The 12,759-nt window shown below is 32.1% G+C and overlaps 1 protein-coding gene across 3 annotated transcripts; it reads left to right on the plus strand.

Moving 5' to 3' along the window:
- Nucleotides 1–1,658: 1,658 nt before the first annotated feature.
- LACS9 (long chain acyl-CoA synthetase 9) lies at nucleotides 1,659–11,898 on the plus strand. Of its 3 annotated transcripts, none has more exons than XM_079045792.1 (12): nucleotides 1,659–1,866; nucleotides 4,055–4,548; nucleotides 4,701–4,781; nucleotides 5,924–6,181; nucleotides 7,114–7,245; nucleotides 7,557–7,730; nucleotides 8,258–8,487; nucleotides 9,489–9,606; nucleotides 10,490–10,621; nucleotides 10,746–10,880; nucleotides 10,978–11,184; nucleotides 11,577–11,898. In XM_079045792.1, exons 2-12 carry the CDS (start codon nucleotides 4,096–4,098, stop codon nucleotides 11,739–11,741), a joined length of 2,085 nt encoding a protein of 694 aa, XP_078901918.1. In that variant the 5' UTR covers nucleotides 1,659–1,866; nucleotides 4,055–4,095; the 3' UTR covers nucleotides 11,742–11,898. The 3 variants fall into 3 exon arrangements, with proteins under 3 accessions (XP_078901918.1, XP_078901919.1, XP_078901917.1); XM_079045793.1 differs by having other exon boundaries at nucleotides 4,061–4,548; XM_079045791.1 differs by having other exon boundaries at nucleotides 4,077–4,548.
- Nucleotides 11,899–12,759: the final 861 nt, after the last annotated feature.

The following is a 12,759-nucleotide window of genomic DNA, read 5'->3' on the forward strand; positions in this document are numbered from 1 at the left end:
AATTCAACTATGATATTGTATGGTTTCAATCAAACAAACGTCACTCAAGGTTTTTGAGATAAATGTTTTAATTGGTTAATCTATTTTAAAAATGAAAAATCTCTCTGTAATTTTTGGGATGTTACAACAAGAAAGCGGTTGATATTTGTAAGCATCTCTGTCTATATAGGATGCAATGACACGTGGAGAAGCAAAAGAAATTAGCTCCAAACCAACCAATAAGCAACATTTCCCACTAATAAGAGCCATACCGGAAAACCCACCAAAATACTTGTCACTGTTCATCAACGCTACTCTTATTAATATGAATATAATTTAACATAATATTATTACATAAATATACATTCAAGTAAATATTATTATAATAATATTATACCAAAACATAAAATGATAAAAATAATAAAAACTAGAAAAAGATCCTGGGCTTTGCCCCGAGTTAGATAAATTTTTTATATATATATATTTTCTGTTTTGTGTAATGGCTGGGATTGTACTTTTAAATTTTTTTACAGTTGAGGTTGATGCAATGTATTCTAAAAATGTTAAACATTGATATTCTTTAATTATGAGAAGCAATGTTTCTACTTGTAAGTGTGCATTGTGTGTATCTATTTTCATTTTTTTTTATTTTGTAGTTATTTGCGTGTGATGATAAGTTCAAACGGCAAAGTAGAAGTTAAAGTAGTGTCAACGTCTTATTTTAGAGCATGACGTTCATACAAATGATGAAAAAACTATTACATATACAATATCAAAAAAGGAAATTGGTTGGACGTTGACTAATCAGACATAACTAACAAAAAAGAGGGAACGGTTGATAGCTAATTGTCAAGGAGTTCTTTCATGAGTTTCCTGTGGTCGACAATTGCTTCTTTGATTTCTTCCTAGAGGGAGGCGATGATTATTTGCATCTTGTTGTCACGTGACTTTACTTTGTCGAGAACATTGTCAGATATTACGAAGTTTAGGAAGCATGCGAGTTTCTATGGTGTTGTAGTACTCTTGATGAATTGAATATATATATATATATAATTTTTATTGTTTATTTTTACGTGTAGTCATGTGATCAGTAGTTTAGTGAAAGCCAAGGAGTAGAAGCGACAACTCCACAAAATATGGTGACAGAATTATGAAGCACGTAGACATTTATGTAAATTACGGGAACAATTTTTTTTAATTAGTTTTGTACACAGGGGTCAAAACCTACAAAAATACAAAAATGTTACACATATGAAATGTTTTTGAAAAAAAACTTTACAGGGACCTTTTCTATAAATTAAAAAATTACAGAGAGTAAATCTATCAAATTTTAAAACCTTTGTTGCAAGGACTAAATCAATCAATATATAACCTTTGTTGCAATGACTAAATATGCCAAAAGATTTTGCAGGGACTAAATCTATTAAAATATAAAAGGAACTAAACATGCCAAAATATAAAAACAACAAAGAATACCAAGCAAATTAAAAAAAAAACAACAAAATCTAAAAAAACATTGGGCAAAAAATTAACCAAACTATACTTCTAAATTTAATATTTAATATACAGTATATAATAAATAAAATAAGAATAATAAATACGGAACCCAGGCCGTTGGACTTGGTACACACAAATCATTTTCATCACGGTTCTTATTATTGTATTCTTCCCACGCGCCAATAGCCAATCGCCAAAACACAGATAGTCCACTCAGGTTTCAACATTCTAGTTTTACCTCTGTCACTCCCGTCTGAAACTACAACGTACAACCCTCTGGCTCTGCTCCTTGGTATCTCCGCCCCTGCTACCGCCACTATTTATCGACCTCTCTACACTTTCACCTCTCAAATTTCTTCGTCATTTGCGTCTTCAGATACCACGCTCGAGGTATGTTCCGTACTTCTCAACTTGTGATTCCTTCTCTAGTTTTGGTGTATAGTGTCATCCGCCTTTGATGTCCTCTTGCGATCACTTTTACTTATTTCTTTCGTCTCTTCTCACTGTCACTGCACATTGTTGATCGGCGAGAATCCGATTTGGATTCAAACCTAGGACTTTTTGTCTTAAGAATTTGAGTTTTACATTTAATTTGTTTTATCCCCCAAATTTGACTTTTACATTTAAGTTGCTTTCAAGATATTTAAAGTATTAGAAAATGCTTGCTTTTGAGGGTTTTTGACTCTGATCATAAATGGCCTGGATAATTCGTGTCCTGTTCTCACTTTCACCGACTTACCCCCCTTCTTCGTTTCTTTATGTTACAGTGGAAGCTACATGGTGCTAGACACCGAGTATAAGCTATAAACTGTTGGCACTGACAGCTTTCATATAACCAACGGCTTAATTAACCAAGCTTCTTATAGTTAAATATGTGCTACACAATTAGATAAAAATATGTACTAATGAGAGGTCCCTTTATCATCTAGAACTCTGGCATTTTCCTTGTTGTGTGTGTGTGTGTCATGAAAATCATAATTCATATGTTAATAAAGAGTTTTACAACGAGCTTTTTCATTAACTATGATGATTAGATTGGGACAACAGTCAACAGGTGAAAAGTAATTAGGACCAATAAATCATAACACCTTCCATTTTAAAAAGCCTGAGTACTCATCTTTGCAATTTACACAAGTAATTGTGAGGGAAAGACATATGAAGTATTAGAAAATAGTTCAACTACACAACTTTTGTAATGTTCCTTCCCTAATCCCTATCAAGAAGCTCTCTATCATATGGGTGAAGCTTGTGATTCGAGGCCATATGAGAATCTACAATGTGACTATCCAACTCACACAAGATATGGATACTTTCACTAGTGGAAAAGGAGGCGAGAATCCATAACTGAGAGAGGTCTTAAGTTTAACTGGGCATCACCTTTCCTTGCTCTTCTGACATTGTGATTTATCTTCCCCCATGTCGAGCTGTGGGACTGGTTACCATTTTTACATGATATGTATACTTTCTCTACCACATAAAGATGCCTTTGTGAGAACAAACAACCACAATGTCTAGTAAATAGGTAAAATTTTTTAAAGTTATTAATCTAAAATTTCCATTCAACGCAATTTTTTTATAGCTACAATCTCCTCTAAGGAGTCACTAGTGATCTCGATATCATCAAACACAAACAATACACGAGATTGTGTATGTGACGCTGATGCATCACTGAATGCTACCAAAAAGTCAAAGGGAACCAAGATAATCAAATCTTTACTTGAGATGGTGATGCAAAACTTAAGATCATCCAATCCAATTATTATCATTCACTTGATAGGAACTGCAAAAAAATCACAACTGAAAAGTCAAACCGTTTTAATAACCGATGGGCTGGTGTTTGATTTCTAGAAAAAACCCAACTTTTAGGCTGACTTTGGTTTCTTTTATACAAAAACCAAACTGAACTAAAAGATCCAAAACAAGGTTGTTTAATTCATTAAATATTTTAAAAGTTAAAAATAGTTATATGATTCCCATCGAAAACTTAGAATAATGGACATACCTTTACGTCGTGTTGCTCTTGCATTATTTTTTTAGTATACTTTGAGTAAATTGCTTGTTTTTTTGTTAAAGTTTATAAGCTTGGTAATGAGAAATATTAAAATTAAAGAATAATAAAAACCTGAAAAGTAATAAAAACAACCTTAAAAACCAAACATAATTTGGTTTTACAATGTGACGCCTGAACTTTTTGGTTCGGTTTTGCTTTCAGAACCAAACTGTGCTTACAATTGCATATATTGTATTTAGCAATATTATTTTTTGTTGTTCACCTTCCATCTCAGTTGAAGGAAGTTACTATAAACTGATGACAAATATAAAGTTATCAATCACAATTCCAAATTTCCAATCCAGCAACCAAGCCAAGGGTAAAAGTAAAAAAAAAAAAAACAAAATGATGAAACCAGCTTAGCAGATTACGACCCGACACAAGGAAGGATAAATTTATGTATGGACTCATTGGGCCAACATTTGTAATCTTAATCTTGTGGTTGAGGCATGCATGTTTATAAAGTTTTACAGTAATTGTATAGTTTGGTTGCAGCTTTGTTATTAGTATACATGCCTTGTTGAGCAGGAGCAGTGAATTGTTGTTTCAGTTGTAAGAGCAATCTGGGGATGAGTGCGTATATTGTGGGTGTGTTGGCTCCTCTTGTACTGACTCTTGCCCTTCGGAGCTCTAGAAAAGGAAAAATCCGAGGTTTGGCTGCTGATGCTGACGTGGAAGGGGAAGGTGGGTATGCGATCAGAAACCACCGGTTTGCATCTCCAGTGGAAACAGCATGGGAAGGGATAAAAACTCTTGCAGAGCTTTTTGAGCAGGCATGCAAGCAGCATGGTGACAAAAATCTGCTTGGAACACGGAAATTAATATCCAGGGAGACACAAGTACATGCAGATGGGAGGTTATTTGAAAAGCTTCATCTTGGTGATTATGAGTGGATGAGTTATGGTCAAGTGTTTGAAACTGTGTGCAATTTTGCATCTGGGTTGGTGCAAGTTGGGCATACAACTGGAGAACGTGTAGCAATCTTTGCGGATACACGGGAGGAATGGTTTATTGCACTGCAGGTACCAAAACCTGCTTTTGCTTTTGCATCATGATTAAGATGCAGTATGATTTTCTACTGTAACTTTACTAACCATCTTATCCTATATATATATATATATATATATATATATATATATATATATATATATATATATATATTCCTATCAATCAGGCTTGTTTCAGGCGCAATCTCACTGTTGTCACCATGTATGCATCTTTGGGAGAAGAAGCCATCTGCCACTCATTAAACGAGGTATTTCGTCCTTCCTTTTATTTTTGGTATATTATATATAAAAGAAAACCAAATAAACAATCTTTGAGGCAGTGGCACCCACACTACTAACAATATTAGAGAAGCAGGGCATGGCCCCCCCCCCCCAAGACATAACTCAAAGGAAGACATTTTGTTTTGTTGGATGGCTTGTAGGAATAGAATGAATTTCATATTTTTCTGTTATATTATTATGTAAATAAAATGTGCAAGTTTTTAACTCTACTCGTTACATTTTTTAATTTTTTTATTTATAGAAATAAACAATTAAACATAATAAGAGCTACATACATATACATATACATAACATAAATAAACATGGGCACTTCATTTCATTCCATGATGGATTGAAAAACATCCTGGTCAAGGAATGGAATCAACAAAATCACCTTCCTAAAAATTAGTTTAGTCCAGTCCATCAGACAAGAGTGACTAATGGCTTCGTTTCATTCCATTCCTTAGTTGATTCCTTCATATATGTAAGCTACAGAATCATCATAAAGCTAAATCGTTACATCTGTTGTCTCATAAAAGATGCATTTAGACCATGACAATTAAGCTTGAATTGTTCATATCATAGGATGTTAACTAAACTCCTACTTATTATTCAGTCTTTTTATCTTTCTCTATTTATATTTATAAAAACAACACTTGGAGATAGCATTCGAGTGTGCCCTTAGGACTCCTACAATTCGTCTAAATCTGTTAATATATATCTTCTGCATGACGAATTTAGATAGGGGTACATAATTTTTGGATCATATCAATATTATAATTCCCCATTGGTTGGTAACACCATGAATATTGCTAAACTTATGTATCATTAGTTTTTCGATTGTGATCTTTTTGCTTCCATTTTCTAAACATTGAATAATAATAAAAAATCTAACTATTAATTCCTATTTATCTTGTTGATAAATCTAATAATGCTTAAAATGAGGTACTATGATTTTGGTCAATCAAAAATAGTTGGAACGATAAACTTTACTCTTCTATTCCCAAAAGAGTGATACGTATTTGCTTTCGTGGCACGATCAACCTATTCAAAATGGATATATCATATGAATTCCAAATTTAAAGAAGATAGTTAGTTACATCTAAAAAAGTATTGTTTCTTTTTTCAGACTGAGGTTACTACTGTAATTTGTGGAAACAAAGAGCTGAAGAAGCTTCTAGATATAAGTGGACAAATAGACACGGTAGAACGTGTAATATGCATGGATGATGATGATATGTTGAGTGATGGAAGCAGCAGTTGGAAAATGTATTCGTATTCTGAAGTAGAACAAATTGGCAGAGAGAAGCCTGTTGATGCAGATCTACCACTCCCAGCTGATGTTGCAGTCATTATGTATACAAGTGGAAGTACTGGCTTACCTAAGGTTATTACCACATTACAATTCTTATTCCTTAATATTTTCGTTTGCCATTTTAATTAGGAATGACAATTGGCATCATACTTTGATTTGTTTCTATTACAACACCGTATTTCCACTTTATATCTTATTATTATGGCATTGTACTTTGACAGATCTGCCCAATTTTAGCATTCATGTTTCTTATTAAGACATTATACTCTGAAAAATCTACCCAATTTTAGCACTGTAGTTTCAATTTTTTCGTATATGCAATTATAGAAATGAAAATTGCTTTGTATTTGGATTGCATTGCCAGTTTTTAAAGTACAACGCTGTTATAGGCAGAAATGAACGGACGTTTGTTTCTTTGCATTTAACCTTTTTTAATTAGGTCTAAATGCGATAAACAGCAACACACTTTCATTTATTTCTGTATTATAGCATCCTGCTTTCATTTATTTCTATTAACATTACACTTTCATTTTTTTTTCTTATGAAGGTATTGTACTTTGAAAATCTGTCCAAATATAGCATTCTACTTTCAACTTTTTTCTTACCAGGACATTGTACTTTGAAAAATCTACCGAATAATAGCGATGAAAATTGGCTATAGTTGGGGAGTTTTGTATAGTACAATGCTGTTATAGGGAAAAATAAAAGCAGGATGCTATTATAAACAAATAAATGAAAGTACGTGGCTGTTTCTTGCATTGAACCCTTTTAAATATGAAATTCTTTAATATAGTGCAATAGATTATTCTCCTATCAAGTGTTGTAAAGGTGTTGAGCTAGATGATTGAATTGCTCAACACTCAATCATCTATATTGTAAAGAAAATTTTGAAGATCATTAAATTCTGTGTAAGTATATGATTTAGGAATTTGATATTATATTACTTTTCTAGACGAATACTGTTGAATGATTGCTGAGTATATATATGTTTTGGCTCTATGCAGGGAGTAATGATGACACACAGCAATGTTTTAGCTACAGTTTCTGCTGTGATGACCATTGTGCCTGGCTTAGGAGGCAAGGATGTTTATTTAGCATACTTACCACTGGCACATATTCTTGAACTTGCAGCCGAGGTATAATTATAATAAATTAGTTGAAATATCATATTTATTTCTTTCCAAAAATATTATGATTTCAGTTTGTGTATTGTATATTATAGGAACATTCATTTTGTTTTTCTTATTAAGGCATTGTAGTCTGAAAAGTTTACCCAGTTATTGGGTCAAGAAATCTAGTCCATTACAGCTGTGTTGTATTTGGATGAGATTTGTGAAGGTTGAATGGTGTAATGAGAAGAAGAAAAGGAAGTATAAATTATACTAATAAACAAGTAAATGGAAGTAGATTGGTATGTGTTTTAACCCTTTTATATTTGATGTGACAGAATCTGATTGCAGCTGTAGGAAGTTCAATCGGTTATGGATCCCCTTTAACTCTTACAGATACATCAAGCAAAATTAAGAGGGGCACAAAGGGAGATGCATCCACTCTAAGGCCAACATTAATGGCATCCGTTCCAGCTATTCTTGATCGTGTTCGAGATGGTGTGCGCAACAAGGTTGCTTAAAATTTCATGCCTATAAATATATATAAATTCCAATATATGCGTAGATTTTTCAAATTATAATTATCTTTTATTTTAAATCGAACTTGGCATTGTTCTACCCCATACCATACTGAGTTGGAAAATGCCATGTCAAAAAAAAAAAAAAGTGAAAGCAAAGTGTGTTTAGAACAAAAATTGGAAAATCGAAAAAAGATGAAAATGTGGTGTATTTTGTGCCATTGAACAAAAATGAAAAGGTCAAATTTGAAGAAAGTTGGAAAATATCGGTTTGAAACAAAAACTAATGCAGTGTCGAAATCGAAAGAGGGTGAAAACATGGAGTCTTTTGTTTTTGTTTTTAGGAAAAAAAAAAAATACAATGCATGAGTAAGTAAATACAGCGTAACAATAGGATGGTATACAGAAATAAATGAAAGTAGGTTTTTGCATTATGTATATATATATATATATATATATATATATATATATATATATATATATATTGGGGAAGTGGAGATGAGAATTGAATTGTGTTTCAGGTGGATTCAGCAGGCGGAGTATCAAAGAAGTTGTTTGATTTGGCGTATGGTCGGCGGTTGTCTGCAATTAATGGGAGTTGGTTTGGGGCATGGGGATTAGAAAAGTTTCTGTGGAGCTTTCTTGTCTTCAGAAAGGTCCGAGCCATTTTGGGTGGTCGTATCCGCTTTATTCTTTCTGGAGGCGCCCCTTTGTCTGCTGATACTCAAAGATTTATCAACATTTGTCTCGGGTTACTTTCCTCTACTACCACTACCACTAACAAAATTCCTCATCTCTCCACTTGCAACAAATATCAATTCTTTTTTTTTTTACTACCTGATCAACCAAATAAAAAGCAATTTTCCTTAGTTATTATTGGAGAAACTACAATTCTATAATCGCATCCCACCTTTGCAAAGTACAATCAATGCCTTAATAAGAAAAGAAAATAACTTGAGTGATTTTTTGTTCATTACACTTTTTAATAATAGAGTAGAGAAGGGCAGTTAAGTCAATTAATTAGTTACAAGTCGGTTTCATAAGTAGATGAGAGGTATCAAATTCATAATCATGCCATTGCTATCAGGATGCTACAACACACACAACAGATAAATGAAACTATGTTGCTATTTCTTGCATTCAACCCTTTTTTTGTTCATTGATAATGCCGATGGGCTGCATCTGTTACTTGTTAATATAGACCAAAAACTTACTCATTTTACAAGTAGCTTCCATAATACTGAAATGGACAAACAAGTTCAGATTTAGCCTCCACATTTTTATCCAATTACCCACTCTTTTCTGATTCACCTCTAATACTTTTTTTGACCATTAAAGAAAAAAAACACGCTTTTTCTAGGTTACTCGATTTTGAAAAAGAGAAAACACAATGCACTTTCACAATTTTATTGATTTAGCTACTGATTTTTTAATGTTTATTATAATAATAGTTCAGTGGCTAAATCGACAAGACATTGTGCTTTTCTGTATTCTGTGTTAATGTAAAAATCTTTTTCTCTAAAACAGTAAAAAGGAGTATAGAAAATAGTCAAGTGGCTAAAGCAATAAAATGGTGAAAGTTTCTTTGTGTATTTTGTCATTTTTTAAAACAGTAGCTTCTAAAGTTTCTTAGGAATGATATGGACTAAATTACAGCAGTGACCTTTTCTGAGTGTAAAAAAAATAAACAATGGACATGATATAAGTCCTTTATCTACTGACTGACTTTATTTTGTGTTTCCATGATGTTAGAGCTCCAATAGGTCAAGGTTATGGTCTAACTGAGACTTGTGCTGGTGGGACATTTTCTGAGTATGATGATACATCTGTTGGTCGTGTTGGTGCACCCCTTCCTTGCTCCTATATCAAGGTAATATTGTCTCTCATATTCATATTTTTGAAAAAAAAATGATATTTGATTGCGAGAACATCAAATTTTCTTTTAGAAAATATTATAGTACAACACAAATAATGAAATTTTTTGTAGCATTCAACTAGTGACCTCCAATGTGGAATGCTAGCATTGTGCCACTCGTTTTGCATATTCTCTATAAAATCTATTACTATATTATATATGTTGTAATTTAGTAACGTTTAGATGTTTACAAAACATTATGAACTAAAGTAAACATGCTGTCTTTACTTTCTAATACTTGGATATATATATATATATATATATATATATATATATATATATATATATATATATATATATATATATATATATATATGCTATTTTCCATGAAATAAAACACATTTTGTTGGATTGTGCTCTATTTATATTTGAACGACATTGCTATAACTGTAGATATTTTTCAAAGAACAAACCTCTAATAGGATGCTATTTCTTGCATTTAACCCTTCTATTTATTACTTAGACCTAGTGTAGTCTTTCTTCAACACCATTTCATTTATTTAGATACACATAGAATAGATTCTAAAGTTTATTTAGTATTCGGCTTTCTACGTTCTGAGTTCTAGTCGGATCTTATTATCTCAGTAGTGATGCTGTAAGTGTTAGTACTCAAGCTATTATCAAACATTTCACATTAACATTTGTACACATTATGTTGATTTTGTGTGTGTGTGTGTTATTTAGTTGTATTTAAAATGAGTATATTGTGCATTTGAAATAGTAGTTTGATTTGATCAACTAAAATAAAATGTTAAAACTGTTGCTATTGCATGCACAATCTTGTGATTTGACAATTGACATTGATGATTGATTGTATTATTATTTTTGTGTCGTGCAGTTAATCGATTGGGCGGAGGGTGGTTACTTAACGAGTGATTCACCTATGCCTCGTGGGGAAATAGTGATTGGTGGGCCAAATGTTACTCTGGGTTACTTCAAAAATGATGAAAAGACAAAGGAAGTATACAAAGTAAGTAATAGTATTCTTTCTTAATTCCTGAAATTTTTGCATCAACTGATGTGACCCAATGATAAATAAATTTTTTGATGTGGGACAAACATTTGACTTATATATATATAATTTTGGGAAAAAGGTTGATAAGAGAGGGTTGAGGTGGTTCTACACGGGTGATGTTGGGCAGTTCCATAAAGATGGGTGCCTTGAGATAATTGACCGTAAGAAGGATATTGTGAAACTTCAACATGGAGAATATGTTTCTCTTGGAAAGGTATGCCTTTTGTGCATTATATATATAAATTTTTATTTTTTTCTGAGTGCTTCTTATTACTTATATATCTATACACACACACACACACAATGTACAGGTTGAGGCGGGTCTTAGTGTTAGCCCTTATGTGGATAACATCATGGTGCATGCCAATTCATTTCATAGTTACTGTGTGGCTCTTGTGGTGGCTTCACAGCCTGCACTCGAATCTTGGGCTTTGCAAAAAGGTATCAACTTTGATGACTTCACAAGTTTGTGCCAAATGGAAGAAACCCTCAAGGAAGTTTATACTTCCCTTGTAAAGGTAACTAAAACTACACTTTTTATTTGGCTTGTAAATATAAGTTACAACAATTCTGTTTTTCTCACTTCTTAATCCTAATCCTTATCCTAATTTATTTGTTGGCTACAAATAGTTACCTACTTCCACTTCCATTGATTTCTTTTCTTTTCTTATATCATCCTCATCCTACTTTTATTTCTTCATGTTACAATATTCTACTTTGAAAAATCCACCCAGTTAATGCCATCCAAATACAAAGCTACAGATTTTTCAAAGTACAATGCCTTTAATAAGAAAAAAGTTTAAACTACAATGCTGTAGTGGAATTTTAATTTTCTTCTTCTCAATCTCTTGTTTGTGCAAAGGCATGAATGCAACATAATTATAAGATAATGTGGAGATTATATGTACAGGCTGCAAAAACAGCAAGATTGGAGAAGTTTGAGATCCCTGCAAAAATCAAATTGCTTTCTGAAGCGTGGACTCCTGAATCCGGACTCGTTACTGCAGCACTAAAACTCAAGAGAGATGTCATCAGAAAGACATTCAAACAGGACCTTGCTAACTTCTACTCATAGCTCCATTACTTTCTTTGTTTCTTCGTGTACAAGTTTTGTTCTTTCCCCCATCCCCTCTCTTTTGATTGATTCTACTTGTTTTTGTTACTTCTTTTTATGCTAAGTTTTCTACAATTGCATTTTCCTTTATCAAGAATTTTATGGGTTTAGATTTTAATTTTTGATTCGTTTAAACGTTTATGACCCATACTCGTTTACCCTTTTATTAAAGGGGTTGGGTATTTATCAATTCCTTCACTTATAACCTGCACCGCGCGTGTATATATATATATATATATATATATATATATATATATATATATATATATATATATATATATATATATATATATATATATATAGGCTTAGGTTATTTTGTTTCTACTAAAAATTGTATGTCAGAATGCACAAATCTGGACCATCAGATGGAATAGAATCAAGGGTCATGATCTGAGGGTCTATGATAGTACAATAAGGTAACATGTACCATATAATCATACAAATTTCAGCATAAGGGCATTTTAGTCAATTGAGACAAATTTAAAAAAGAAAAAATCGAGATTTATGGGATAATTAATGATTTTGATTTAAAAAATCTGATTTTTTTCAAATTAATTCAATTTCAAACGTAATTTGTAAACATGAACCGATTTTATTCTATCAGAATGTTATTTTGTTACAATGATATTCTGTAATTCTGTCAGAATGGTATACAACTTGATCAATAATTTTTAATGAATATAAATTTTATATAAGACGAAGTTTAATAGTTTAGAATAAGTAATTACATTCATTCTTAAAGAATACAACTATGAACATAAACTACATTCATTCTTGAAATCTCTTGCAAAAAAAATATCTACATTCTTGAAAGAATCCTCATTCACTTTCTTGTTTCGTTTCTAGATGTCTTTTATATGTTTGACCTCTAAGCCACTTCAAAATATGGTAGCATTCTATGAGATTGACATTTTGTGAGATTGATATTTTGTCAGAATTGTATTGCATGAGAATGATTTTATACAAGGAGCCTTTCCCA

Source organism: Lactuca virosa, chromosome 4 (genome assembly GCF_052849685.1).
Source record: "Lactuca virosa cultivar CGN04683 chromosome 4, Lactuca_virosa_CGN04683_v6, whole genome shotgun sequence".
Taxonomy (NCBI): Eukaryota; Viridiplantae; Streptophyta; class Magnoliopsida; order Asterales; family Asteraceae; genus Lactuca; species Lactuca virosa.

What these genes read in the sequence shown, in the direction of transcription:
- LACS9 (XM_079045792.1), top strand. Translation starts at nt 4,096, where the DNA reads ATGAGTGCGTATATTGTGGGTGTGTTGGCTCCTCTTGTACTGACTCTT. An exon ending in TTCCTTGCTCCTATATCAAG is followed by an intron (nt 9,607 to 10,489) that starts GTAATATTGTCT and finishes TGTGTCGTGCAG; the next exon opens with TTAATCGATTGGGCGGAGGG. An exon ending in AATATGTTTCTCTTGGAAAG is followed by an intron (nt 10,881 to 10,977) that starts GTATGCCTTTTG and finishes CACAATGTACAG; the next exon opens with GTTGAGGCGGGTCTTAGTGT.